General features: G+C 42.4%; 1 protein-coding gene across 3 annotated transcripts in view; it reads right to left on the bottom strand.

Annotated features, from left to right (window-relative positions):
• The window catches only part of LOC138742787 (leucine-rich repeat and IQ domain-containing protein 4-like), a 48568-nt gene that overhangs the window by 7335 nt on the left and 14273 nt on the right, over window positions 1-26960 (bottom strand). The window contains exons 3-5 of one of the 3 annotated variants that reach the window (XM_069897724.1): window positions 25763-25936; window positions 18970-19108; window positions 16740-16851 (exon numbers count right to left, since the gene is read on the bottom strand). In XM_069897724.1, the coding sequence (XP_069753825.1) occupies window positions 16740-16851; window positions 18970-19108; window positions 25763-25936 (425 nt within the window). Of the gene's footprint in view, window positions 1-2659; window positions 2819-16739; window positions 16852-18969; window positions 19109-25762; window positions 25937-26960 lie in introns of all 3 variants that reach the window. The other 2 variants (XM_069897726.1, XM_069897723.1) reach the window with 2 other exon arrangements.

Genomic DNA, 26960 nt, shown 5'->3' with positions numbered 1-26960 from the left:
AGTTCCTCAACATGATTATCCAACTGCACGAAAACCAACAAGGTCGGGTCAGATACAGCAATGAGCTCTCTGAACCCTTCTCCATTAACAATGGCGTGAAGCAAGGCTGTGTTCTCGCACCAACCCTCTTTTCAATCTTCTTCAGCATGATGCTGAACCAAGCCATGAAAGACCCCAACAATGAAGACGCTGTTTACATCCGGTACCGCACGGATGGCAGTCTCTTCAATCTGAGGCGCCTGCAAGCTCACACCAAGACACAAGAGAAACTTGTCCGTGAACTACTCTTTGCAGACGATGCCGCTTTAGTTGCCCATTCAGAGCCAGCTCTTCAGTGCTTGACGTCCTGTTTTGCGGAAACTGCCAAAATGTTTGGCCTGGAAGTCAGCCTGAAGAAAACTGAGGTCCTCCATCAGCCAGCTCCCCACCATGACTACCACATCTCCATCGGGCACACAAAACTCAAAACGGTCAACCAGTTTACCTATCTCGGCTGCACCATTTCATCAGATGCAAGGATCGACAACGAGATAGACAACAGACTCGCCAAGGCAAATAGCGCCTTTGGAAGACTACACAAAAGAGTCTGGAAAAACAACCAACTGAAAAACCTCACAAAGATAAGCGTATACAGAGGCGTTGTCATACCCACACTCCTGTTCGGCTCCGAATCATGGGTCCTCTACCGGCACCACCTACGGCTCCTAGAACGCTTCCACCAGCGTTGTCTCCGCTCCATCCTCAACATCCATTGGAGCGCTTTCATCCCTAACGTCGAAGTACTCGAGATGGCAGAGGTCGACAGCATCGAGTCCACGCTGCTGAAGATCCAGCCGCGCTGGATGGGTCACGTCTCCAGAATGGAGGACCATCGCCTTCCCAAGATCGTGTTATATGGCGAGCTCTCCACTGGCCACCGTGACAGAGGTGCACCAAAGAAAAGGTACAAGGACTGCCTAAAGAAATCTCTTGGTGCCTGCCACATTGACCACCGCCAGTGGGCTGATAACGCCTCAAACCGTGCATCTTGGCGCCTCACAGTTTGGCGGGCAGCAACCTCCTTTGAAGAAGACCGCAGAGCCCACCTCACTGACAAAAGGCAAAGGAGGAAAAACCCAACACCCAACCCCAACCAACCAATTTTCCCCTGCAACCGCTGCAACCGTGTCTGCCTGTCCCGCATCGGACTTGTCAGCCACAAACGAGCCTGCAGCTGACGTGGACTTTTTACCCCCTCCATAAATCTTCGTCCGCAAAGCCAAGCCAAAGAAGAAAAAAAGTTAGTGGATTGTGAAGAAAGCCATTAGTAAATTTATTTATTAAATTTAGACAAACAGTACGGTAACAAGCCATTTCAGTCCACAAACCCATGCCTCTCAATTACACCCCATTAACCTACACCCCCGGCGGTACATTTTGATGGGTGGGAGGAAACCAGAGCCCTCAGGAAAAACCCACACAGACATGGGGAGAACATACAAACTCTTTACAGGGTGACATTTGAACCCTGGTCCTGATCGCTGGTACGGTAACGGCTTTGCACTAACTGCTACACCAACCATGCCGCTCCCAAGTTTATAACAGCAGGATCCAGATGAACTGGGAAAGTGGATGAATTAATTTGATAAGTGTCAGATTTTGCACTATGGCAGGTGAATGGGACAATAATGAGCTTAAACGACTACCAAGTGGTGACTCCACCATCAGATCATGCTATGAAAGGCTGTTCATTGCTCGCATCAACCAAGTACTTTCCAGTGTCCCTGGTGTTTTTTAGACCAGAAGGAGCATTTGGTGAAATGGTAATATTAAATGCAGTGAATCTGTGCAAATAGTTTGAAATGTGTCTACTTTAATTCGAGTATTAAGCATAGAGCAGATGAACTCAAGAGTGTGGGTAAAGACACAGAATGATAACATTGTAGCCATGACGGAGGCTTGGCTGTCTGGGGCAGGAATAGCTGCTCTATGTGCCACGTTTTTGATGTTTCAAAAGGACAGGGAGGGAGGGAAAAGAAGTGGTGGAATGGCATTGCTGATCAGGTGTACTATCGCGGCTGCAGAAAAGGGGGATTGCCTCCTGAGTTAGTGTGGATGGAAGGCAGGAACAAGAAGGGGCAAAAACTGGGTGGCCATTTTCAAAAGTCCAAAATGGAGGTCATCCCTCGATAAGCTGCACAAGTGGAAGTGCTCTGCGCACACTTGAGCCTTGAGGCACACGCACACTGTCCATTTGTGCAAGTATGCGCAAGCACACAAAACATGCACAGCTTAGAGGGAACACAGTGTCAGAAAACTCAGAACAAAAAAGTCAACCCCCTTCGTCTCTAACTCTCCACACCATCACTGTCCACTGCATTAATGTAAATGTAAGTTTTTTTAAAAATTAATTTTATTGGTTAAACATTTCCATGAGATGTATCTCAGATATTATACATATATATCATATTCATATCTGCCACAATTTTCCACATAATTATCTGAGGTATACACTTATAGGGAGAAGAAACCTATACAAGTAGGGAGTGATTTTTTTTTAAAACAACATAGTCATTGATTTGTAAGAATAAGGTCAGGCCTATGAAGTATTATGTAGTTAAACCATTTTTCCCTAATATGATTCAAATTGTTCTAATTTATAATTAACATATGCTGTTACCTTCACCATTTATAAATGTCTATTATAATTTCCTTCCTGGAGGGTGTATCTTGTCAGGTTTTTCCAACCAAATTCTCTCCATTTCTGTAAAATGGTCACTTCCATTGATATCTCCATTGCTACATATTATTTTCCATTCTTCCTCAGAAGTTCTCCCTCCTTTTTCCCATTTTGTTTTAATGTATGAAGAAAAGTACGTTTTAAGATTTGACAGACCTTTATATATACAACACATACACTTGATATAATTTTACTACCATTATATGAATTATATGCTTCTAAAAACAGTAGCATCAAACATAAACCATAGAAAACTACAGCACAGAAAATGGGCCATTCGGCCCTTCTAGTCTGTGCCAACCATTGTTCTGCTAGTCCCAATAACCTGCTCCCATTCCATAACCCACCAAACCTCTCCCATCCATGTATCTATCCAATTTATTCTTAAAACTCAAGATTGAGTCCGCACCCATTACATCTCTGAGTGAAGAAGTTCCCCCCCAAAATTTCCCCTTTACCCTAAAGCCCTGTCTTCTCGTATTTATTTCTCCCAATCTCAGTGGAAGGAACCTACTCGCATTTACTCTGTCTATACTCCTCATAATTTTGTAACCTCTATCAAATCCCCCCTTATTCTTCTTCGTTCCAAGGAATAAAGTCCTAACCTATTTAATCTATCCCTGTAATTCAACTCCTGAAGACTCGACAACATCCCCGTGAATCTTCTCTGCACTCTTTCAAACTTACTGATATCCTTTCTGTAGCTAGGGGACCAGAACTCCACACAATGCACACAGGTATATTGTGTTGGATGCTGTTGAGGGAGATGACCTGACAGAAGCTGGCAGCAGTGACCAGGTCGCTGGCACTGAGCCTGGCATGGTGGACCAAAAGGTAGAGAGGAATGCAGTGGTCATTGTGGACTCCATTGTCAGAAATACAGACAGGAGATTCTGTGAGCCAGATAGGTATGCCCGCATGGTGTGGTGCCTCCCTGGTGCAAGGGTGCGGGATATCTCAAATCGGGACCAGGATATTCTAAAAGGGGAAGGCGAACAGCCTGATGTCTTGGTACATGTGGGTACCAATGACAAAGATAAAAAGAAGGAGGAAGTACTGAAAAAGGATTACAGAGAGCTAGGACAGAAACGAAGAAATAGGACAGCTAGGGTGGTGATTTCTGGTTTGCTACCTGTGCAAGTGCAACTGAGGACAAAAATGGAAGGTTAAGAAAAATGAATGTGTGGCTGAGGGGCTGGTGTAAAGGACAGGGTTTTGGCTTCTTGGATCATTGGGATCTCTTTTGGGGAAGGCATGACCTCTACAAGAAGGATGGGTTACACCTAAATCCAAAAGGGGTCAATATATTGGCAGCTAGGTTTGGTACAGCCGTCGGGTGCGGTTTAAACTAATTTGGCAGGGGGGTGGGAACCTGTATGATAGGGCAAAGGACAGAAAAGATAAAACAGGAAAAGTTAGGTTAGGCAGTGAAAGTAAAAAATCAGAAAGAGCAAGGAAGGTGAAAAAAGCAAATCTGAAGGCTTTATATCTTAATGCAAGAAGCATTCGGAACAAGGTAGGTGAATTAGCTGTGGAAATTGAGATAAACAATTATGATTTGATTGGGATTACAGAAACATGGCTGGAAGGTGGGCAAGCCTGGGAACTTAACATCCCGGGGTATACGATATTTAGGAGGGATCGGCAAGAAAGAAAATGGGGTGGGGTAGTATTGATGGTGAGAGAAGGGACCGACACGATTGACAGAAAGGATATCAACTCGGAAGATGCGGAATCTATATGGGTAGAACTGAGGAATAGCAAGGGGCGGAAAACGTTAGTGGGGGTGGTATATAGGCCTCCAAATAGTAGTGTAGAGGTGAGGGAAGGCATTGAAAGAGAAATTAGAAAAGCGTGCAATAAGGGAATAGCTGTCATCATGGGAGACTTTAATTTACATATAGATTGGACTAGCCAAATTAGTAAAAATACTGAGGAGGAAGAATTCGTTGAATGTTAATGGGACGGTTATCTAGACCAATATGTCGAGGAACCAACTCGGGAGCAGGCCATTTTAGATTGGGTATTATGCAATGATAAGGGGCTAATCAACAATCTTGTTGTACGAGGCCCTTTGGGTAGGAGCGATCACAATATGATCGAATTCTCACTCGACATGGAGAGTGATGAACTTAAAACCGAGACTAAGGTCCTGAATTTAAATAAAGGGAATTATGATAGTATGAGACGGGAGTTGAGTAAGATTGATTGGGTGGTGTTTATGGGGGAGTTGACTGTGGATAGACAATGGAAAGCATTCACAGATTTAATGGAGAAATTGCAAAAATCGTTTGGCATAAAAATAAACCAAAAAAGGTGACTCAACCGTGGATAACAAGGGAAATTAGAGACAGCATTAGGTCCAAAGAGAGAGCATATCAATTGGCCAAAAAAAGTACCACAACTGAAGACTGGGAGCAGTTCAAGATGCACCAAAGGAGGACAAAGGGATTAACAAATTACGAAAGTAAGCTTGCGGCAAATATAAAAACTGACTGCAAAAGCTTTTATAAATGTGTCAAGAGGAAAAGATTGGTGAAATCCAGAGTAGGTCCTTTGCAGTCGGAATCAGGGGAATATATAATGGGGAATAAGGAATGGCAGACCAATTAAATTCTTACTTTAGTTCTGTTTTTACAAGAGAGGATACAAATAACCTCCCAAGGATGTTGGGAAACATAGAGACTAATGCAAGGGAGGAACTGAAAGAAATCAGTATCTCTAAGGACATGGACTTGGGGAAATTGATGGGATTGAAGGCAGATAAATCCCAAGTGCCTGATAATCTACATCCTAGGGTACTTAAGGAAGTGGCCATTTAAATAGCAGATGCTTTAAGAATTATTTTCCAGAATTCGATAGACTCAGGATCAGTACCCATGGATTGAAGGGTAGCTAATGTTACCCCACTATTTAAAAAGGGGGGTAGAGAAAAAGCGGGGAATTATAGGCTGGTAATCCTTACATCAGTAGTGGGCAAAATGATGGAATCCATTATTAAGGATGTAATAGCGGAGCATATGACTAGCAGAGAAGGGATCGGACAGAGTCAACATGGATTGACAAATCTATTGGAATTCTTTGAGATGGTGACAGGTAAAATAGATGGGGGAGAGACAGTGGATGTGGTGTACCTGGACTTCCAAAAGGCCTTCGATAAGGTCCCGCATAAACGACTGGCTTCCAAAATCAAGGCTCATGGGATTGGAGGCAAAGTATTGATGTGGATTGAGAACTGGCTGGCAGGTAGAAGACAGAGAGTTGGGATAAATGGCTCGTTTTCTGAGTGGCAGGCGGTGACCAGTGGGGTGCCACAGGGATCTGTACTGGGACCCCAGCTGTTCACAATTTACATTAATGATCTGGATGAGGGGATTGGATGTAATATCTCCAAATTTGCAGATGACACTAAGCTAGGATGGGTTGTGTGCACGGAAGAGGGGGTCAGGAAGCTCCAGTGTGATTTGGATAAATTGAGGGACTGGGCAGATCCATGGCAAATGCACTACAATGTGGATAAATGTGAGGTTATCCACTTTGGTAATACAAACCAGAGGGCAGATTACTATCTGAATGGCAATAGATTAAGAGATGGGGAAGTGCAGAGAGACCTAGGGGTACTTGTACATCAGTCTCTGAAGGCGAGCATGCAGGTACAGCAGGCGGTTAAAAAGGCAAATGGTATGTTGGCCTTCATATCAAGAGGGTTTGAGTCTAGGAATAAGGATACCTTACTGCAGCTGTACAGGGCCTTGGTGAGACCACACCTGGAGTATTGTGTGCAGTTTTGGTCACCTTATCTAAGGAAGGATGTTCTTGCAATGGAGGGAATGCAGAGGCGATTCACCAGGCTGAAAGCTGGAATGGCAGGAATGACTTATGAGGAAAGATTGCCCAAATTGGGATTGTACTCGCTGGAGTTTAGAAGATTGAGAGGGGATCTCATCGAGACCTATAAAATTCTGGCAGGACTGGACAGAATGGATGCAGATGGGATGTTTCCAAGGATGGGAAAATCCAGAACCCAGGGCATGGTTTGAGGATAATAGGCAAACCATTTAGGACCGAGATGAGGAGGAATTTCTATACCCAGAGGGTGGTGAATCTGTGGAATTCATTGCCACAGAGGGCAGTAGAGACAGGTTCATTAAATCTATTTAAGAGGGAATTAGATCTATTTCTTCAGTATAAGGGTATTAAAGGTTACGGAGAGAAGGCGTGGACGGGGTACTGAACTTTAAGATCAGCCATGATCTCGTTGAATGGCGGAGCAGGCTCGAAGGGTCGAATGACCTACTCCTGCTCCTATCTTCTATGTTTCTGTTTCTATAATTGGCATCACCAATGTCAACATAACATCCCAACTCCTAAACCAGTGGTTCTCAACCTTTTTTTCCCTACTCACATACCACTTAAGTATTCCCTATGCCATAGATGCTCTGTGATTAGTAAGGGATTGCTTAATGTGGTATGTGGGTGGAAAGAAAAAGTTTGAAAACCCCTGTTTTAATCATATCTAATTGACTTATTATGGGCACGGTTTCATATCTCCAAAGGAAATGGGCCAATGGCCATTTTTCTCAAGCAAAATATTTCAGTAAAAATTGGGTCTACAGCAATGGTTCTCAACCTTCTCTACCCACTCGCATCCTACCTTAAGTAATCCCTGACTAATCATAGAGCACCGATGGCATAGGATTACTTAAAGTGGGATGTCAGTGGAAAGAAAAAGATTGAGAACCACTGTCCTAAATGTTGTGGCTTTCTGCCTTGTGGTGATTTGGAGATATGAAACCGTGCCCATAATAAGTCAATTAGATATGATTAAAACAGTGGTTTTCAAACTTTCTGTCCACCCACATACCACCTTAAGCAATCCCTTACTAATCACAGAGCATCTATGGCATAGGGAATTACACCACTAGGTCACCAGGGGTCATATAAAGCAGTCCAGAGCGACAGTTCGTCTTGCAGAGAGAGACAAGACCTCTTAGTGTACATATTAATTTACTAAAGCTGTCTTATACTCGCACTGCTGGTGTGGTTATTGTCAGTACACTGCCTACTGTAAATAAGGCCAGGTTTACACAGTTTTCTGAGAGCTTCAGCACTGTTTATTCATTGTTTCATGGTCCACATGTGAGGTTCTGCATCCACCATTACACAGGCATCACATCAGCTGCCAGCCTCACTCTGGTTTCAGTGTCCCAATGTTTCAACATAAAAGCCCCTGGGCACACTTCTAGTGGTTTCCAAATAAAAGACCTGCTAATAGCAGCATTAAACATTACACTATACTTCTTTCTTTCTTTGGCTTGGTTTCGCGGACGAAGATTTATGGAGGGGTAATGTCCACGTCAGCTGCAGGCTCGTTTGTGGTTGACAAGTCCGATGCGGGACAGGCAGACACGGTTGCAGCGGTTGCAGGGGAAAATTGGTGGGTTGGGGTTGGGTGTTGGGTTTTTCCTCCTTTGTCTTTTGTCAGTGAGGTGGGCTCTGCGGTCTTCTTCAAAGGAGGTTGCTGCCCGCCGAACTGTGAGGCGCCAAGATGCATGGATTGAGGTGATATCAGCCCACTGGCGGTGGTCAATGTGGCAGGCACCAAGAGATTTCTTTAGGCAATCCTTGTACCTCTTCTTTGGTGCACCTCTGTCTCGGTGGCCAGTGGAGAGCTCGCCATATAACACGATCTTGGGAAGGCGATGGTCCTCCATTCTGGAGACGTGACCTACCCAGCGCAGTTTGATCTTCAGCAGCGTGGATTCGATGCTGTCGGCCTCTGCCATCTCGAGTACTTCAACGTTGGTGATGAAGTCGTTCCAATGAATGTTGAGGATGGAGCGGAGACAACGCTGGTGGAAGCGTTCTAGGACCCGTAGGTGATGCCGGTAGAGGACCCATGATTCAGAGCCGAAGAGGAGTGTGGGTATGACAATGGCTCTGTATACGCTAATCTTTGTGAGCTTTTTCAGTTGGTTGTTTTTCCAGACTCTTTTGTGTAGTCTTCCAAAGGCGCTATTTGCCTTGGCGAGTCTGTTGTCTATCTCGTTGTCGATCCTTGCATCCGATGAAATGGTGCAGCCGAGATAGGTAAACTGGTTGACCGTTTTGAGTTTTGTGTGCACGATGGTGATGTGGGGGGGCTGGTAATCATGGTGGGGAGCTGGCTGATGGAGGACCTCAGTTTTCTTCAGGCTGACTTCCAGGCCGAACGTTTTGACAGTTTCCGCAAAACAGGATGTCAAGCGCTGAAGAGCTGGCTCTGAATGGGCAACTAAAGTGGCATCGTCTGCAAAGAGTAGTTCACGGACAAGTTGCTCTTGTGTCTTGGTGTGAGCTTGCAGGCGCCTCAGATTGAAGAGACTGCCATCCGTGCGGTACCGGATGTAAACAGCGTCTTCATTGTTGAGGTCTTTCATGGCTTGGTTCAGCATCATGCTGAAGAAGATTGAAAAGAGGGTTGGTGCGAGAACGCAGCCTTGCTTCACGCCATTGTTAATGGAGAAGGGTTCCGAGAGCTCAATCCTGTATCTGACCCGACTTATTGGTTTTCGTGCAGTTGGATAACCATGTTGAGGAACTTTGGGGGGCATCCGAGGTGCTCTAGTATTTGCCAAAGCCCTTTCCTACTCATGGTGTCGAAGGCTTTGGTGAGGTCAACAAAGGTGATATCGAGTCCTTTGTTTAGTTCTCTGCACTTTCCTTGGAGCTGTCTGAGAGCAAAGACCATGTCAGTAGTTCCTCTGTTTGTGCGAAAGCCGCACTGTGATTCTGGGAGAACATTTTCGGCGACACTAGGTATTATTCTATTTAGGAGAATCCTAGCGAAGATTTTGCCTGCACTGGAGAGCAGCGTGATTCCCCTGTAGTTTGAGCAGTCTGATTTCTCGCCTTTTATAGGGTGATGATGATGGCAAGTGCAACGACAACGGGCGCCTCCTGTTGGAGCTCTGCGCAGAACAGCGGCTTGTCATTAAAAACACCCTTTTTCAGCAGAGGGACAGCCTGAAGACTACCTGGATGCATCCCTGATCCAAACACTGGCACCTCCTGGACTACGTCCTGGTGTGTGAAAGAGACAAACGAGATGTGCTCCACACCAGGGTCATGCCCAGCGCGGAATGCCACACTGACCACCGGCTTGTTCGCTGCAAGCTCAACCTTCACTTCAAGCCAAAGTCCAGGAACAGTAAAGCCCCCAGAAAGAGGTTCAATGTTGGAAACTTGCAGTCAGACGAAGTGAGAGGAAACTTCCAGGCAAACCTCAAAGCAAAGCTCGAGGATGCAATCCGCCTCATGGACTTGTCCCCTGAAACCCTCTGGGATCAGCTGAAGACTGCCATAGTGCAATCCACTGAAGAGATACTGGGCTTCTCCTCCAGGAAAAACGACTGGTTTGACGAAAACAACCAGGAAATCCAGGAGCTGCTGGCAAAGAAGCGAGCTGCCTACCAGGCTCACCTTGCAAAGCCGTCCTGGCCAGAGAAGAAACGAGCCTTCCGTCGCGCATGCAGCCATCTTCAGCGCAAACTCCGGGAGATCCAAAATGAGTGGTGGACTAGCCTCTCCAAACGAACCCAGCTCAGCACGGACATTGGCGACTTCAGGGGTTTTTACGAGGCTCTAAAGGCTGTGTACGGCCCTTCACCCCAAGTCCAAAGCCCGCTGCGCAGCTCAGACGGCAAAGTCCTCCTCAGCGACAAGATCTCCATCCTCAACCGATGGTCAGAACACTTCCAATCTCTTTTCAGTGCCAACCACTCAGTCCAAGAATCTGCCCTGCTCCAGCTCCCTCAACAGCCCTTAAGGCTAGAGCTGGATGAGGTCCTCAGCTGGGAAGAGACATATAAAGCAATTGAACAACTGAAAAGTGGCAAAGCAGCAGGTATGGATGGAATCCCCCCCAGAGGTCTGGAAGGCTAGCGGCAAAACTCTGCATGACAAACTGCATGAGTTTTTCAAGCTCTGCTGGGACCAAGGAAAACTCCCTCAGGACCTTCGTGATGCCATCATCATCATCACTGTACTTAATACTTAAATTTATAAAGGCCAAGATGCCAAAATCTTTCTTTACAACCCTGTCCACCTGCGACATCATCTTCAGAAAATGATGTATCTATATCCCTGGGTCTCTTTGCACTCCTCAGTGTATGTCCTTCCTTGATTTGCTCTTCCAAAATGTAATTCCTCACACTTGTCTGCATTAAACCCCATCATCCACTTACTGGCCCATTCTCTCAGTTGGTTACATTTTTACTCACCTATTAACATAGTTCACATGATCTGCAAATACCAATAAAAGTTTTATTTTTCTAATGTGTTTCTCTTTAAGCAATGCTTAAAAACACTCATTAGAAAATCTTACAAAAACATTTAAAAATTGAATCAAAACTGAGTTACTCACCCTCCTTCAAAGATCACAGTCCATACTCCACTCTATGTTGTCATTGAAGATCATTCACGCCACAAGTACACATTTGCGCTAAACGTTCCTGACCCAAACTCCCCACCCCCGTCTGCATGCAGGCCCACCACACAATTGCCAGCTGGGTGCATGTTCGCATGAAGAAGCATGGCCTTCAGAACCCGGGATGCCCCAAATTGACAGATAAGTACTATGTCCTTTCCATTTTTGCGGACAATAATCATACTAGGTGTACACTATAGACTCCACCCCCACCAGTAAAAGAGACATTAAGGAGCAGATAGAAAGGCAGATTCTACAAAGTGCAAAAATAAAAAGGTTGTAGTGATGAGTAATTTGAACAAATCATGAGGGAAGAAATTGTAGAGGCCATTGCTGAGCTATTTACATTGTATTTGGCTTCAATTCAGTGCTAGGAGACTGGAGGCGGCTAATGTGCCATAATTTAAAAAAGAACAGGAAGAACCAACCATGCAACTGCAGGCCAATGAGCTGGATGTCAGTGGTCCAGAAATGTTGGAGGGAGTACTGATGGTCAGAATCTTAGAAAATAGATGCAGGAATGGGCCATTCAGCCCTGTGAACCTATACCACCATTCAATATGATCATGGCTGATCACACGACTTCAGTATACTTCCTTTATCCATTGAGAGCTTTAGCCTTGACGGCAACATCCAAATCCCCCTTGAATACATATAAAGAACTAGGGTCAACAACTTGAGTTCCACACATTCTTAACTTTCTGAGTGAAAAAACTACTCATCTCAGTCCTTGGAGTTGAGGATCTTGTTGGAAAGTGATCACAGTATGACTGAATTTCTTATACAAATGCAGGGTGCAATAATAAGATCTCAAGCCAGCCTAAACAAGAGAGATTACAACAGGCTGAGGCAGGAGTTTCATAACATAGTCTGGGAGCACAGTTTAAATGGTGGGACAGGTCAGGAAGAGTGGAGTATGTCCAATTAAAATCAAGGACTGTCAGAGAAGGGAAAGGCAGACTTGGAGAGCTAGGGAAATAAAGGAAAGCATCAAATTCAAAGCAAATGATTACAAAGAAGGGTGACTTTTTCATGGTAGAAAAACTGAAAACTAGGAAAACCTTAAAAAGCAACAAAGAAGCAGTAAGCAAGCAATAAAGAAAGAAAGAATAGATGAGGAAAATATAAAATCAGTAGAGTTGGAAGGGCCTGTTACCATGCTGCATGTGTAAAATTATTTTTTTAAAATATTAATTTATTCAGATATCTGCCTTAAATACACCCACTGTCGGTGTATATATCTCCCTCCCACCATGGTAGAAAATTCCAGAGGTTCACACTCTGGCTAATGAAATACCTCAGTATTTCTGTTTTAAATGGGCATCCTTCAATCCTGAAGTTGTGCCCTTTTATCCTCAGCTCCTCTACCATGGGAAGTAACTTACTACATCCAGGCCTTTAACCATTTGAAATGCTTCCATGAAGTCCCCTCATTCCTCTGAACTCCAATGAGCACAGTCCAATAGTCAGTCAGTCAGAGTTTGTCATTTTTAAAAACGTAAAACAGCCATAAAATGAGATTGTGTTTCTCCAGGACAAGGTGTTACTTAATAACATAATACTATACATAAGACCAAACATAAGAGTGGGCAAAATGGCACCGTAGCAAGGGGCTGCTGTGCAGCATTACAAACCATGGCTGCCATCTTGTCCCAGCCTCCCAATTACAGTTTTAACTCTTACAAATTAACAGCATAACATTACATTAGACATTCAAACATTCTACTTCAATAGAATACTAAAAAAAGTACATAAGAGTAAAATAATGGTGGTTTATAGTCGAGATCAGACCATTGGCTCAGTAAGACAGGATAGCAATGTCCATATCGCCATAATTGACTCCTGGTTCAGCAGTTGCCGTTTCCGCTCCCCCCCTCCCCCCACCACTGCCCCCCATCCAGAGGCTGGTGCAGTCTTCCGCTGTGCTGACGTCTGATCTTTCTGAATGCTACCAGGCCACAGATGGTACAGAGAGTTCTCTAGCCTATTTTTCAGGGAAAATCCCTCAGTCAACAGTTCCTCAGAGCCTTGGTCCCAGAACCAATTGCCACTATGGCCTGCACTCCCAGCCGACACGCCTGCCTTGGATGCCCAAGCCAGCACACAGCTCACCATTCCAGACCTTCGGACTACTTCCTCGACCCTTTGCCATTCTTCCACCCAACACGGCACTGCCACCAGCAATGCAGACGGACCTTGCTGCCGCATCCACTTTGAGGCTTCCGGTCGCTGCCCTGCTGATTTCAGTCTTGAGGTCCCGCCGACTCCAGCCTCCACGCACAGAGGGTTTCGTCCTGACCACCAGGTCACAACGAGCTCTCCGCCGCCAGCACCAGCCACTCGGGTCAGACCGTGGCGACTTTCAAGGGGTCTGCTTCCTTTGTGATGTCCCCAGAATTGCCTTTCCTATTCCCTGTCGTTCCAGAGTCCGTCCTTAATCCATTTCACTGTTCCTTCACAGCACCTACTTAGGTAGATGTAACACCCATGTCTGGAGTGGCCGGTGTGAGCTACAGTCACTCCGCCATTTTGTCAAAGAGCTGTCAAACATTCCTTCATTCTTATGATTCTTCTCTGAACCCTCTCTGTTACCAGCACATCCTTTCTTAAATAAGGACCCCAAAACTGTACTCCACACTGCAAGTGGAGCCTCATTGGTGCCCTATAAAGCCTCAACATCACATGACTGCCCTATCTAAGCCCCTTATAATCTTGTATACCTCTATTAAATCACCTCTCATCCTTTGTCACTTCATAAGCTTATTCATCAGAATGCATGGAGTTGAAAGGTGGATGGATAAAGAGAGTTGGCAATCAGTGTGAGTGGAGTCCTATAGGGTTTGGTGTTAAGGCTGCAACTGATTTGAAAGAGAAACCATGTGTAGAGAATGCATGTTTGCAGATGACACTAAATTGAATGAAAAAGCAAATTATGGAGAGTCTGCAAGATATCTGGGTGGATTAAATGAATGGGCAAGAGTCTGGCAGGTGGAGTATAATGTTGGTAAATGTGTGGTCATCCAGTTTGGAATAAAAGATAGTGGATCACATTATTTAAATGGTGAGTAATATTAATATTAACTGTTGTTCAGATGAACGGTTTTTTCTGCTTGTGCTTAAATTGCAAAAGGTCAGTTTGAAGATCAATTGGATGATTAAGAAGGCTAATGGGATGTTGGCTTCATTGCTCAAGGGATTGAATTTAAGAGCAGGGAGGCTCTGATGTAAATGTGCAGGGTACTGGTGAGCTGCACCTGCAATACTGCATGCAAGTCTCATTTCTTACTTCAAAAAGGCTTTGGAGGTGGTGCAGCAGAGATTCACCAGAATGATTCTGGAGATGAGGAGCTTAGCTAATGAGGAGCGATTGAGTTGGCTAGAAAACAGAAGAATCTTATAGAAACATTTAAAATTATGAAAGAAATAGATAACCGAGGCAGAAAAGTTATTTCCACTGGTTGGTGAGATTAGAACTAGGGAACGTCACCTTAAAATGTGGAGAAGTAGTTAAAGGACAGAAATGAGGAGGAATTGCTTTTTGCAGAGAGTAATGAATCTATGAGATTCTCTGCCCAAGGAAGCAGTAGAGGCTTCCTCATTATATTTAAGACAGTTAGATTTTTGCATGGTAAGAGAATTTAGGATGCTAGGGAAAAGGCAGATAGATGGAACTGAGTCCATTGCCAGGTCAACCATGATCTTATTAAATGGCAGAGGAAGCTTGATGGGTTGGATGGCCTCCTCCTCCTCCTGTTTCTCCTAGGAAGACCAGGATAAGCCACTGAAGATGTTTGTCTCCATGAATCTATGTCCACCACAGCACCACTATTGTAGAAATGGGAGTGAGCTCCTCCCTTCTTCTGGAAGTCTATTTCCAACTTTTTAGTTTTACTGACATTCATGGAGAGGTTGCTGTCTTGGTATCAAGCCACAAGTGCCAATATCTCTCTTCTGCACTGTGCTCCATTGTTAAACATCCTGCCTATTACGGTTGTGTAGATGGAGTTGGAGCTGCATCATCATTGATGTGCAGGGAGTAAAGTAGAGGACGACGCAGTCTTATGGTGTCCTCATGTTGAGGATGATCATGGAGGAGGTGCTGGAAAGAAGATCAGAGATCCAATTACAGAGAAGGGGTGCTGAGACCAAGCTTGTGTCGCTTGGGGATTAGTTTGTTTGACACTATTGAATTGAAAGTGGAAATGTGGTCTATAAATAATAGTCTGACTTGGGTGTCTTTGCTGTCCAAGGGAGATCCTGCGTGAGTCCTTCACATTGGAATTCACCAAGGAGAACATGAATGATGGTGAGAATTTGGAAGGATGTGTTGTTAATCTATGGCACAATGATATTGAGAAGAGATTTGGGATGTGTTGTAAAACATGAAATTGGATTGGTCTTATGGGATCTATCCCAGAATGCTGTGACAGAGTAAAGGAAGATTTCTTTCTTTCTCCTAAGTCTCCATTTGTTTTATTTTAATGTCAGTGGAGTGGTGTGCTTCCTCTCTGCTTAAAATCGGCCGAAAAGTTAGGTGTTCCTGATGATGACGTCTGCCGCAAATATGTTTGGCTGCAGCTCCTCACAGGCCTCATTCACCAGTTAGAGTAGCATTTGGACTCACTGAGTACAACACAGGAGGAGGATCATAAATATGAGTTTCAGTGAAGTGGTCAAACCAAAGGTTAATTCAGTTAGATGGGTTACCACCAGAACAAACAGAGTGATAGTGTGGAGGTCCCCAGGAACTATCCTCTTCTCAAACAAGTGAACCCTTTTAGATATCATGATGGGGGGGGGGGGGGGGGGGGGGGAGGAATAGATTCAGAGAGGAACATGGCACACTGAGTATACCGAATGCACCATGTTAGGTTAGCCTCCTCTATATTGGTGAGACCAAACACAGATTGGGTGACTGCTTCGGCAAACACGTGCAACATTGTCTGTGGGTCTATGCTTCAATTTCCAGTGGCCAACCATTTCAATTCCCTTCACCATTCACACACAGATTGTGTTTGTCCTTAGCCTTCCTGATTGTTAGGGTAGGTCAGACATAAACTTGAGGAACAATACATTATATTCCTTCTGGACAGCCGTGATTAACAAAGGAAATAAAGGAGAGTATAAAATTGAAGGTGCAGGTGTACAAAGCTGCAAAGAGCAGTGGGAAACTGGAATATTGGGATAACTTTAAGAGACAACAAGGGGTTACAAAGTGCGTAATAAGAAATGGGAAAAAGGATTATGAAAGTAAATTGGCACAAAATATAAAAACAGACAGCAAAAAATTTTATAAATATATAAAACGGAAGAGGGTGGCCGGAGTTAACATCGGACCGTTGGAGGATGAGAAAGGAAAACTGATAGCAAAAAATGAGGAAATGGTCGAGGCAGTGAACAAATGTTTTGTGTCAGTCTTCATGGTGGAAGACACGTTCAGCATGCCCAAATGCGGAGTTAAGGATGCGAATGTTGGGGAAGGCCTTGATAAAATAGTTGTTACAAAGGAAGTAGTGATGGAGAAACTAATGGGACTAAAGCCAGACAAATCACCTGGTCCTGATGATATGCATCCAAGGATTCTGAAGGAAATGCCAGAAGTTATAGTTGATGCATTGGTGGTCATATACCAAAATTCCTTGGATTCTGGGCAGGTCCTGGCAGACTGGAAGACATCAAATGTCACGCCACTTTTTAAGAAGGGATGTAGGCAGAAGTCTGGAAATTATCGGCCAATTAGCTTGACGTCTGTAGTTTGAAAAATGCTTGAAGCCGTCATTAAAGATGAAATAGTGAAACTTTTGGAACGTAAGGGTTCAATCAGGCAGACGCAGCATGGTTTGAGAAAGGGAAGATCTTGTTCAAACTTGTTAGGATTCTTTGAGGATATAATGGGTGCGGTGGATAGATGTTGTATATTTGGATTTCCAGAAAGCGTTTGATAAGGTGCTGCATAAGAGACTTATCGGAAAGTGGAGTCCGGGAAGTCTATTGGCGTGGATCGAAAATTGGTTGTCTGACAGGAGGCAGAGAGTCGAGATAAGTGGGAGTTTTTCAGGTTGGCAGAGAGTGGTAAGTGGGGTGCCACAGGGGTCGGTGCTAGTCCCACAACTGTTCATCATTTACATTGATGACTTGGAGGAGGGGACAAAATGTGGTGGAGCCAAGTTTGCGGATGACACCAAATTGAGAGGAAGAGCAAATTGTAATGAGGATGTGGAGAGTCTGCAGAGGGATAGAGTTAAGCTGGATGAGTGGGCAAAGGTCTGGCAGATGGAGTACAATGTTAGTAAGTGTGAGGCTATCCACTTTGGCAAGAAAAATAAAAGAGCTGAATATTATTTAAAGGGTGAAAAACTACAGCATGCTGGTGTGCAGAGGGTCTTGGGAGGGCTTGTGCATGAATCGCAAAAAGTTAGGTTGCAGGTGCAGCAGGTTATTAAGAAGGCAAATGGAATGTTGGCCTTCATCGCTAGAGGAATTGAATTCAGGAGTAGGGAGGTCATGTGGCAACTGTATAAGGTTCTGGTGAGACCGCACCTGGAGTACTGTGTCCAGTTCTGGTCTCCATATTTGAGGAAGGATATACTGGCTTTGGAGACGGTCCAGAGGAGGTTTACTAGGTTAATCCCTGGGATGAAGGGGTTGACTTATGATGAAAGATTAAATTGTCTAGGATTGTATTCGCTCGAGTTCAGAAGAATGAGAGGAGATCTTATAGAAACATATAGGATTATGAAGGGTATGGATAGGATAGATGTAGGAAGGTTTTTTGAGCTGGCCGGGGAAACTAAAACGAGAGGACAGTCTCAAGATTCGGGGGAGTAGATTTAGGACAGAGATGAGGAAAAATAATTTTTCCCAGAGAGTAGTGAATGTTTGGAATTCTCTTACCAGGGAAGTGGTTGAGGCTGCCTCAGTAAACATATTTAAAATTCGGTTAGATAAATTTTTACATGATAGAGGAATTAGGGGATATGGGGAGAAGGCAGGTAGGTGGGGTTAGGTCATAAATTAGATCAGCCATGATCTTATTGAATGGCGGAGCAGGCTCGATGGGCCATTTTTGGCCTACTCCTGTTCCTATTTCCTATGTTCCTTAAATCCAGTGGCATAAACATTGAATTATTTTTTAAATTTTAAGTAAACCCCTCTCCCCTCTCTCTCGTTCCACTGTTTCCATCTCTTCTTTAACTACCTCCATTCTTGTGTTTTACTTTAACCTTACTGTTTCTTAGTGTTGCCTTCCTCTACCTATCTCTCCACTACCCAATCACTACCCTGAGATCATCCCCATCTTCTTCTACCTATTGAAAGTTGCTCTCTTCCCATTTAGTCTCACCAACGGATTGGGACCCAAAACAATGACTGACCTTTTCAGCCTAAAGATGCTGCCTGACCCACTTAGCCCCTCCAGTAGCTCATTGTTTGCTCAAGTTTCCAGTTTTTGTATTTCAATACATTGAGGACGAGTAGAGTAATAGTGGTCATTTAATTTAGAGATCCAGCATCTAACACGCCCTTACAGCCCACAAGCCTGTGGTGCCCAAATTTGCCAGTATGACCAATGGTATATACTAGCCCTGTATGTCTTTGCAATGTTGGGGGAAACTGGAGCACTAAGAAGAAACCCTTGAGATATCATAAGCCATAGAATCAGAAATAGTCTCTCCAGCCCATCAAGTCTGCCCCACCCTTTAATAATGAACGAATCTATTTTCCCATTCCCTGTTATCTTCATCTCGAGTCTCAGCCTGGGCTAGGGAGAGATGGAGCAATGTACCGTGAATATTTGAAATGGATTCGGGTATCTCCAGCAGCCGGTTTTTATGACAGTCGAGCACAGTCAGGTTCTGCAGAAACCCAATTGTTGCTGGTAAAAATTCAATCTCATTGTTTTCGATATACAATTCCTTCAGATTCTGCAAACATAAATAATGAGTTCAGGCTATAATTAGACTGATCGTAGTATCTGGAATATTAATCATTACTATGCTTCCTTTTTCCTTAGATTATACATACAGTACATTAACAGGCCCTTTCAGCCCACAAATCTGTCTGCCCAATTTACATCCAATCAATCTAGATCCCGGGTACATTTCAAAAGATGGGAGAAAACCGGACCCCCTGGGGAAAACCCACGCAGACATAAGGAGAACGTACAAACTCCTTACAGATAGTGGGGGATTCGAACCCCAGTCCCGATCACTAAAGGCGTTGTGCTAACTACTGCATCAACTGTGCTGCCCTTTTTTAATAGACTAGTCCAACTTAATGAAATGTGATTCCAGGTTGGAAGCTTCAGTGATCTCCTACAAGAAAATATTTTCCCAAGACCATAATATATAAACAGAAGGACATTCAGCCTATTAACTACCAACATGTACTGATCCATTGTCCCACTCAGCCCTACTCCCTTGCTTTCTCCTCTTAACTTTTATTCTCCCCTTAATATTTTTAATAACTTATTTATTGCTCTATGAATCATATCAACAATATATACAAATGTTCTTCATTAAATATACACAGTGACATTTTTTCTTTTTCCCCCCTTCCCTCCCTCCCCACCCCCCTCAAAAACCAATAAATATTAAACATGCAAAATACAAGAAAACAAAATCCACAGGAAAAAAACAAAAGTCGTGTCATCCACTTTTACATATTTAAGTCTAATGAGGTTTATCTTCTTGTCACTTTAGGAGATGGAATCTAAAGTTGGCATTTTCTTTCATATTTCATGTATGGTTCCCAAATTTCTTCGAACAATGGATATTTGTTTTTTAGGTTATACGTAATTTTTTTCCAATGGAATACACTTATTCATTTCCATGTACCATTGCTGTATTTTCAGGCTCTCCTTCCATTTTCCAGGTTGACATTATGCACATTTTTGCTACTGCTAGGGCTATCATAAGAAATCTTTTTTGGGCTCGATCTAGTTTGAGACAGAGTCCTTTGTCTCATATTATTTAACAGAAAAATTTCTGTTTTTTTAGTATGTTGTTTTTTGTGATTTTGCTTAATATCTGACTTAGTTCTTTCCAGAAAGTTTTCACTTTTGTACATGCCCAAATTGCGTGTATTGTTGTTCCAATTTCTTGTTGACAGTGAAAGCATCTATCCGATACTGTTGGGTCCCACTCTTTTAATTTCTGAGGGGTGATAATATAGTCTGTGTAACCAATGATATTGTATCATACGTACAATACGTGTTTATTGTGTTCTTCATAGTTCCTGTACATAGCTCTTCCCATGTTTTGTTTTTTATCTTTATATTTAAACTTTTTTCCCAGCTTTGCTTAGGTTTATACCTTGTTTCGTCTGCTTCTTTGCATTGCAGTTTAATGTGCATGTTTGTGATAAAAAAAATTATTATCATTGTGTCTGTAATCACATATTCATAGCTGCTTCCTTCTTGTCATCTCAAACTGTTTCCCAATTTGTCCTTTAAATAAGCTTTGAACTGGTAATATACAAACATTGTACCATGTGTTATTCCGTATTTGTCTTTCAATTGTTCAAATTTCAATAAATTATTTCCCAAAAAGCAAGTTTTTATTCCCTTGATTCCTTTTCTCGCCCATTCTCTAAAAAATAAGTTGTCTATTATAAAAGGGATTAGTGGGTTTTGTGTCAGTAGCATTTTTGGTATTTGGTCATTTATCTTTTTTCAGACCATGTGTATTCTCTTCCCTATTTTAAGTATGTGATGCAGTACTAGTGAATTATTGTATTGCACCAGCTTTTCATCCCATTTATAAAGTATATGTTCCGATACCTTTTCTCCTATTTTATCTAGTTCTATCCTTGTCCAATCCAGATTTTCTCCCGTCTGATAAAAAATCTGATAAATATCTTAGCTGTGCTGCTCTGTAATAGTTTTTAAGGTTTGGTAACTGTAACCCTCCTTGCTTGTATCTCTGTTAGTTTATCCAGTGCTACTCTCAACTTTTTCCCCTTCCATAAAAACTTCCTTATTATTCTACTTAGTCCTACAAAGAATTTCCCTGTCAAGGGAATTGATAATGTTTGAAATAAGTATTGTACCCGTGGAAATGCGTTTATTTTAATGCAGTTCACCCTCCCTATCAACGTTAACGGTAACTCTTTCCAATTCCAATCTTGCTGTATTTTCCTTATTAATGGTTGATCATTTAATTTGTACAAATAATTTAGGTTATTGTCCATCCTGATACCAAGATATCGTAACCCTTGCGATTGCCATTTAATGGATATTTTTTTTGTGTTCTGTATAATCCATTTTACTCATTGACATCACTTTGCTTTAATTTGTGTTAACCTTGTTCCCAGATATTTCTCCATACTCCTTTAGTTTCATGTATTGCTCTTTTATTAATCTCTCTGGTTCTGTTAAATATACTATGATGTCGTCCGCAAATAGGCTGATTTTGTATTCTTTCTCATTATTTTTATTCCTTTTATTTTATTTTATTTTCTTATCAGCTCCACCAATGGTTCTATTGCCAAGGCGAGCAATGAGGGGGACCATGGGCATCCCTGCCTAGTTGATCTGCTCAATTTAAAATGATTTGATATATATCCATTTACTAATACTTTTGTTAACAGCCCATTATATAATGCCCTGATCCAATTAATATATTTTCCCGTGAGTTTAAATTTCTGAAGCACTTTGAACAAATAGTTCCACTCTACCCTGTTAAAGGCTTTTTTTGCATCTAGTGTAACCGCCACCATTGGCCTTTTATTCATTTGTGCTGCATGAATTAAATTAATAAATTTACAAACATTGTCTACTGCTCATCTTTTCTTAACAAATTCAGTTCGGTCCTGCTTTACCAATTTTGGTACGCAGTCAGTCAACCTGTTTGCTAATAGTTTTCCTATTATCTTATAATCTGTGTTTAGTAAAGATATTGGTCTGTACGATGCTGGTGTTAATGGGTCCTTCCCAATTTTTGGTATTACTGTAATTATTGCTGTCTTACATGATTCTGGTAAATTTTGAGTCTCTTCCAACCTGCTTCATTACTTCCAGGAGGGGCAGGATAAATAAATCTTTAAATGCTTTATAAAATTCTATTGGAATTCTGATATTTTATTGTTTGGTCGTTCCCTTAATATGTCCTGTACTTCATCCATTTTTAAAAGGCTTTGTCAATTGGTCCTCTACTTGCAGTTGTGGCAATTCGATTTTAGCTAAAAACTCAATCTGTTTTATTGTTCTTTCCTGTGTTTTCAGTTTGGCACAGTTGTTTATAAAATTCCTTAAAATTTTCAATGATCTCTATTGGGTTGTATGTGATCTGTTTATCATCTTTCCTTGTCGCCAATACAGTTCTTTTAGCTTGCTCTGTTTTAAGTTGCCAGGCCAATATTTTTTGAGTTTTTTTTCTCCCAATTCATAATATCTTTGTTTTGTTTTCATTATGTTCTTCTCCATCTTATATGTTTGTAATAACCATATACCATATAACAGTTTATGGCATGGGAACAGGCCATCTCAGCCCTTCAAGAGGCCACAGTCAGACAGTGGTATGAATGGATATGGCTGAAGTTGACTGAAATGGCTGTCATCCCAAGGAGTTAGGAGTTAGTCTTATAATATTTTATTTTTTTATCTGCCAATTCTCTCTTTTTCTCCATATCTTCCCTTTTCACTAATCAGAATGTTTCCCTGCGTGTCCGCTATTTTTAGGAAGATGCCCTGTATAAACTCTTGATCTTCTTCAATAAGTATGTAAATATTAAGCAAATTTCTGGCACTTCATCATTACATACCTGCTCGCTGGATCTGTTATTTCTTCCTTTATATTGATTGGTTCATTTTTATTGACTAGTGTAGCTACTCCCCTGGCGTTTGAACTATATGATGATGCCACTACATGACCTACTCAGTCTCTCTTCAATTTGCTCTGCTCTGCCTCGGTGAGATGCATTTCCTGCACAAATGCGATATCTATTCTGTCCTTTTCCTTTTAATTTGGATGTGTATTCCATTAATGTTTATGGTCATATAATTCAGCGAAGCCAGCTTATACCTTTGTTTTCACTTCTCTCTCGCCTCCTCGGCCCCTCACCTCCTTTTTTCTGTTATTATTCTTTCAATTTCCTTCCTCATCTCAGTGCACAGCAACACAATTTGAACACAAAATACCCTAAAATCCCCACAACAAATGACACAAAATATACTTTTTAACCAAAATAACATGAAGCCCCTCTGTTTTGGGTTGTCCTTAATCCCTTGCCGGACAACCACAACACTTGGTTTGTAACATTAATTGCAAGCACCAACCGATTTTGCAGTGACGGTTTTTGCCCCCCTCCCCAGAGAAACACTATTCATTTTCTATACATATAACAAAGCTCTTTTTTTTCCTCCCTTTCTCTTCTCTTTTTCAACTTTAAACCTCTGTATTTACATGGTCTTTTTTTTAACTACGTATTTTTATACATTTTCTTGGCAGTCTTTGTTAATACTCCTCCTCATCTCGTTTTTCTATCCGGCAATCGTTCTGCGAATCCTTGGGCTTCCTTTGGATCCGAGAACAGTCTATTCTGTTCATCCCCGGGGATGAAAACCTTAAGTACTGTTGGGTGTCGCAGCACAAAGTTGTAGCCTTTCTTCCACAATATCATTTTCACCATATTAAACTCCTTCCGCTTCTTTAAAAGTTCAAAACTAATGTCTGGGTAAAAAAATATTTTTTGTCACTTATATTCTAATGGCAGTTTATTTTCTTTTTCTTTGTTCTTTGCCGGCTCCAATATTTCTTCTCTTGTAATGTATCTTAATAGTTTTATTAATATGGATCGTGGCTTTTGGTGTGGTTGTGGCTTCGATACCAGTGGTCTGTGTGCTCTTTCTATTTCTATTCCTTCTTGTAATTCTGTCACTCCCAAAACCTTCGGGATCCATCTTTTTATAAATTCTTTCATGTTTGTCCCTTCTTCGCCTTCTTTCACGCTCACTATTTTTATATTATTGCATCTACTGTAGTTTTCCAGCATAACGATTTTCTGAGGTGACAAATCTTGTGTCTCCTTGATTTCTCTCTCTTTCTTTCAATTTTCCTCTTAGTTCATTTATTTCCATTTCTACAGCGGTCTCTCGTTCTTCCACATCTTCTACTCTTTTTCCTATCTCTGCAATGGCCATCTCTACTCTCTGCATTTTATCTTCTGCTTTTTCCATTTTAATTGTGTAAAATTCAATTCTTAGCATCTCTTTTAATGCCCTCATATGGTCTTCAAAAAAGTCTTTATCTATGGTTTGTATATCTCCTTTACCTTCTTCCTTCCCATGTAGGTCTTGGTCTTCTTCCTTTTCTGGGTCTTTTTCCTCTCTCATTTAAGTCAGTCGCATCCCGCTGCCGGGCTTCCTGCTCCTGGGCGTCCCGTTGCTGGAGGTCCCGACACTGGGCCCCCCTTCTATCGGTGTCTTCACTTATGTGCGCAGTTGCGTCTCTTTATCGAGCTCCGTGAGCCATTTTTGCAGTCCGCCGCTGGTGAGGTCGCCGCCCTGCTGGCCACTTACCAGCCTTGGGGGCCAGGTGATCTTCTTCATGGGAGCTCCGTACTCCTGTGTACAGGTAAGGCCGTCTTCTTTCCTTTCTGTTTTTTTTTCTCTCTTCTTCTTTATCTGTCGCTCTGGCTTTTTCTTTATTTGGCGCCATCTTCTGGATCTTCTTGGTTGTTTTATCATACTTTCCTTCTACTTTTTATTTGTTGAACTTTGTTTTTTCCCAACTTTTATCCTTTTCTCTGGAGAGGGCTGGTTCTTCCCGACCAGCCACTACTCCATCACATGACTCCTCCCAATACCCTGTCTATTCAGATAGTGAATGACTTGGCCTCCAGTAACCCATTGTATTAAATTCCAGAGGTTCAGCACTTAGTATCGCTGTTTTAAATGGGTGCCCTTCTGAATATATGCCCTCTTGTCTTCGACTTCCCTCCCATTGGAAACAATTTTGCCACATCTATATTGTCCAGGGCTTTCAACATTCAAAATGCTTCCATGAGGTTCCCTCCCTCCTCATTCTTCTGAACTCCTAGGAGTAGTTAGTCCAAGAGCCATCAAATGTTTCTCATATGCGAATCCCTTGATTCCAGGAATCACTCCATGAATCTTCTCTGAACCTCTCCAATGCCCGCACATCCCTTCTTTCAGTCTTTGATGCACTGAACAACTTAGATTAACTATTTCAAACATTTATAAACTACTGCATTATGAAAGTACTCTTCATCTCAGTCCTAAATGCCCAATCAGTTACCATTGGGCATAAAGTGAACTAAGAAAATCTGCAGATCATGATCCAACAATTACCTAGCTTCAACCTGCATTAGAATTCTCAACTATTTCCATTTGCCTCATCTTTTCCTGATATAAATAGCACAAGCTTCTCCCATCAAATGCAAAATCTTTCACCTGATGACTGCTTAAAGTGCTTTTCTAGAGCCCCATCTTTTTGAGTGGGAGCCTTGAACCTCAGAGAGTTACAACCAGCTCACAAGAATGTGTTCCAAAGCCATCTAACCAAAACTGACCCTGCCAGGGCTCCGTGAAAAGTCACTCCAAATTTTTTGCCTCTTACCACAAGTTGGCAGATTTCCTCAGGCACATGGATTAATTTTATCCCATGGTCTTGTCCCAAATATAATTTCTCCAAAGAATCAATGAAGCAAATCTCCTGTGGAAAGGCCTGGAACCGGTTTCCAGTCAAACCAAGAATCTTCAGCTTAGTTAAGTTCTTTATTTCTGGAGCCACCTGCAAACAACATGAGGCTTTAGTTGGTTTCTTAAGATCTGTGGAGATGGTAAAAATCACAACTTTTTATGTTCTTAGATATCATGACTCGTTGAAGATGTTAATTCTCTTAGAACAAAGAAAGTTCAACCCTTTGAATGGATCTGCTACTCAATGAAAACACTAATAATTAAAATTAATTTCAAATCCCAACTGAATGTCATTAATGAAAGTGCATCTTTGATAACAGAAACACTTCCAGCCCAAGGTCACTTACAATCAGTGGCTTGAGGGATTATGCCCATGGCACATTCTTTGGCTTTTCCAGAATTAGTCACACTGGCATTGTATTTTAAGATGCTGCCAATACTATTCTTGAACTAAGATTGGACTCGTAGTGTGAGGGCATTTCATCTTGTACATAAGTAGACAATGTGGCTGTGGGCATGATCAAGGCAGTTACTAAGAAAGAAGTTGTTTTAAGAAAAACGGGCTGCTGCTCAAGTATTTAAAGTGACTCTCACCACCGAACACCATGATTTGGCAAGCACCAAGACTGACACCATCATACATGATAGCTACATGGAACAGAGAAAAAAGGAGAGTTAAACAGTGGGGAAATTCTGGGCAGTTGGTAGAGAAGGTTAATATGTAGGCAATTACTGTAGATTGAAGGGTCTGTACTGTAGATTTCTATGTTCTAAAAGGGTGGCAATGGTTATCACAATGGTTTTACAGTTCCAGCAACTGGGACCGAGGTTCGAATCCCGTGCTGTCTGTAAGGAGTTTATATGTTCTCCCCATATCTACGTGGGTTTCCTTTGGGTGCTCCAGTTTCCTTCCACCCTTCAAAACATACCAGGGGTTGTGGGTCAATTGGGTGGCGTGGGCTTGTGCGCCAAAGAGCTGTTATGGCGCTCTATGTCTAAATTTTTAAAAAATTTAAATGTGGTGAACCAAAATTCTTACTTGTTGCACAGGTATGTAAGAGACACCAACAATAGTTTTAATTAAATGACCACGTTAGGCCATGAGGCAGAAGAGG

Source organism: Narcine bancroftii, chromosome 9, assembly GCF_036971445.1.
Source record: "Narcine bancroftii isolate sNarBan1 chromosome 9, sNarBan1.hap1, whole genome shotgun sequence".
Classification (NCBI taxonomy): Eukaryota; Metazoa; Chordata; class Chondrichthyes; order Torpediniformes; family Narcinidae; genus Narcine; species Narcine bancroftii.
This window is presented reverse-complemented; position numbering and strand designations above follow the sequence as displayed.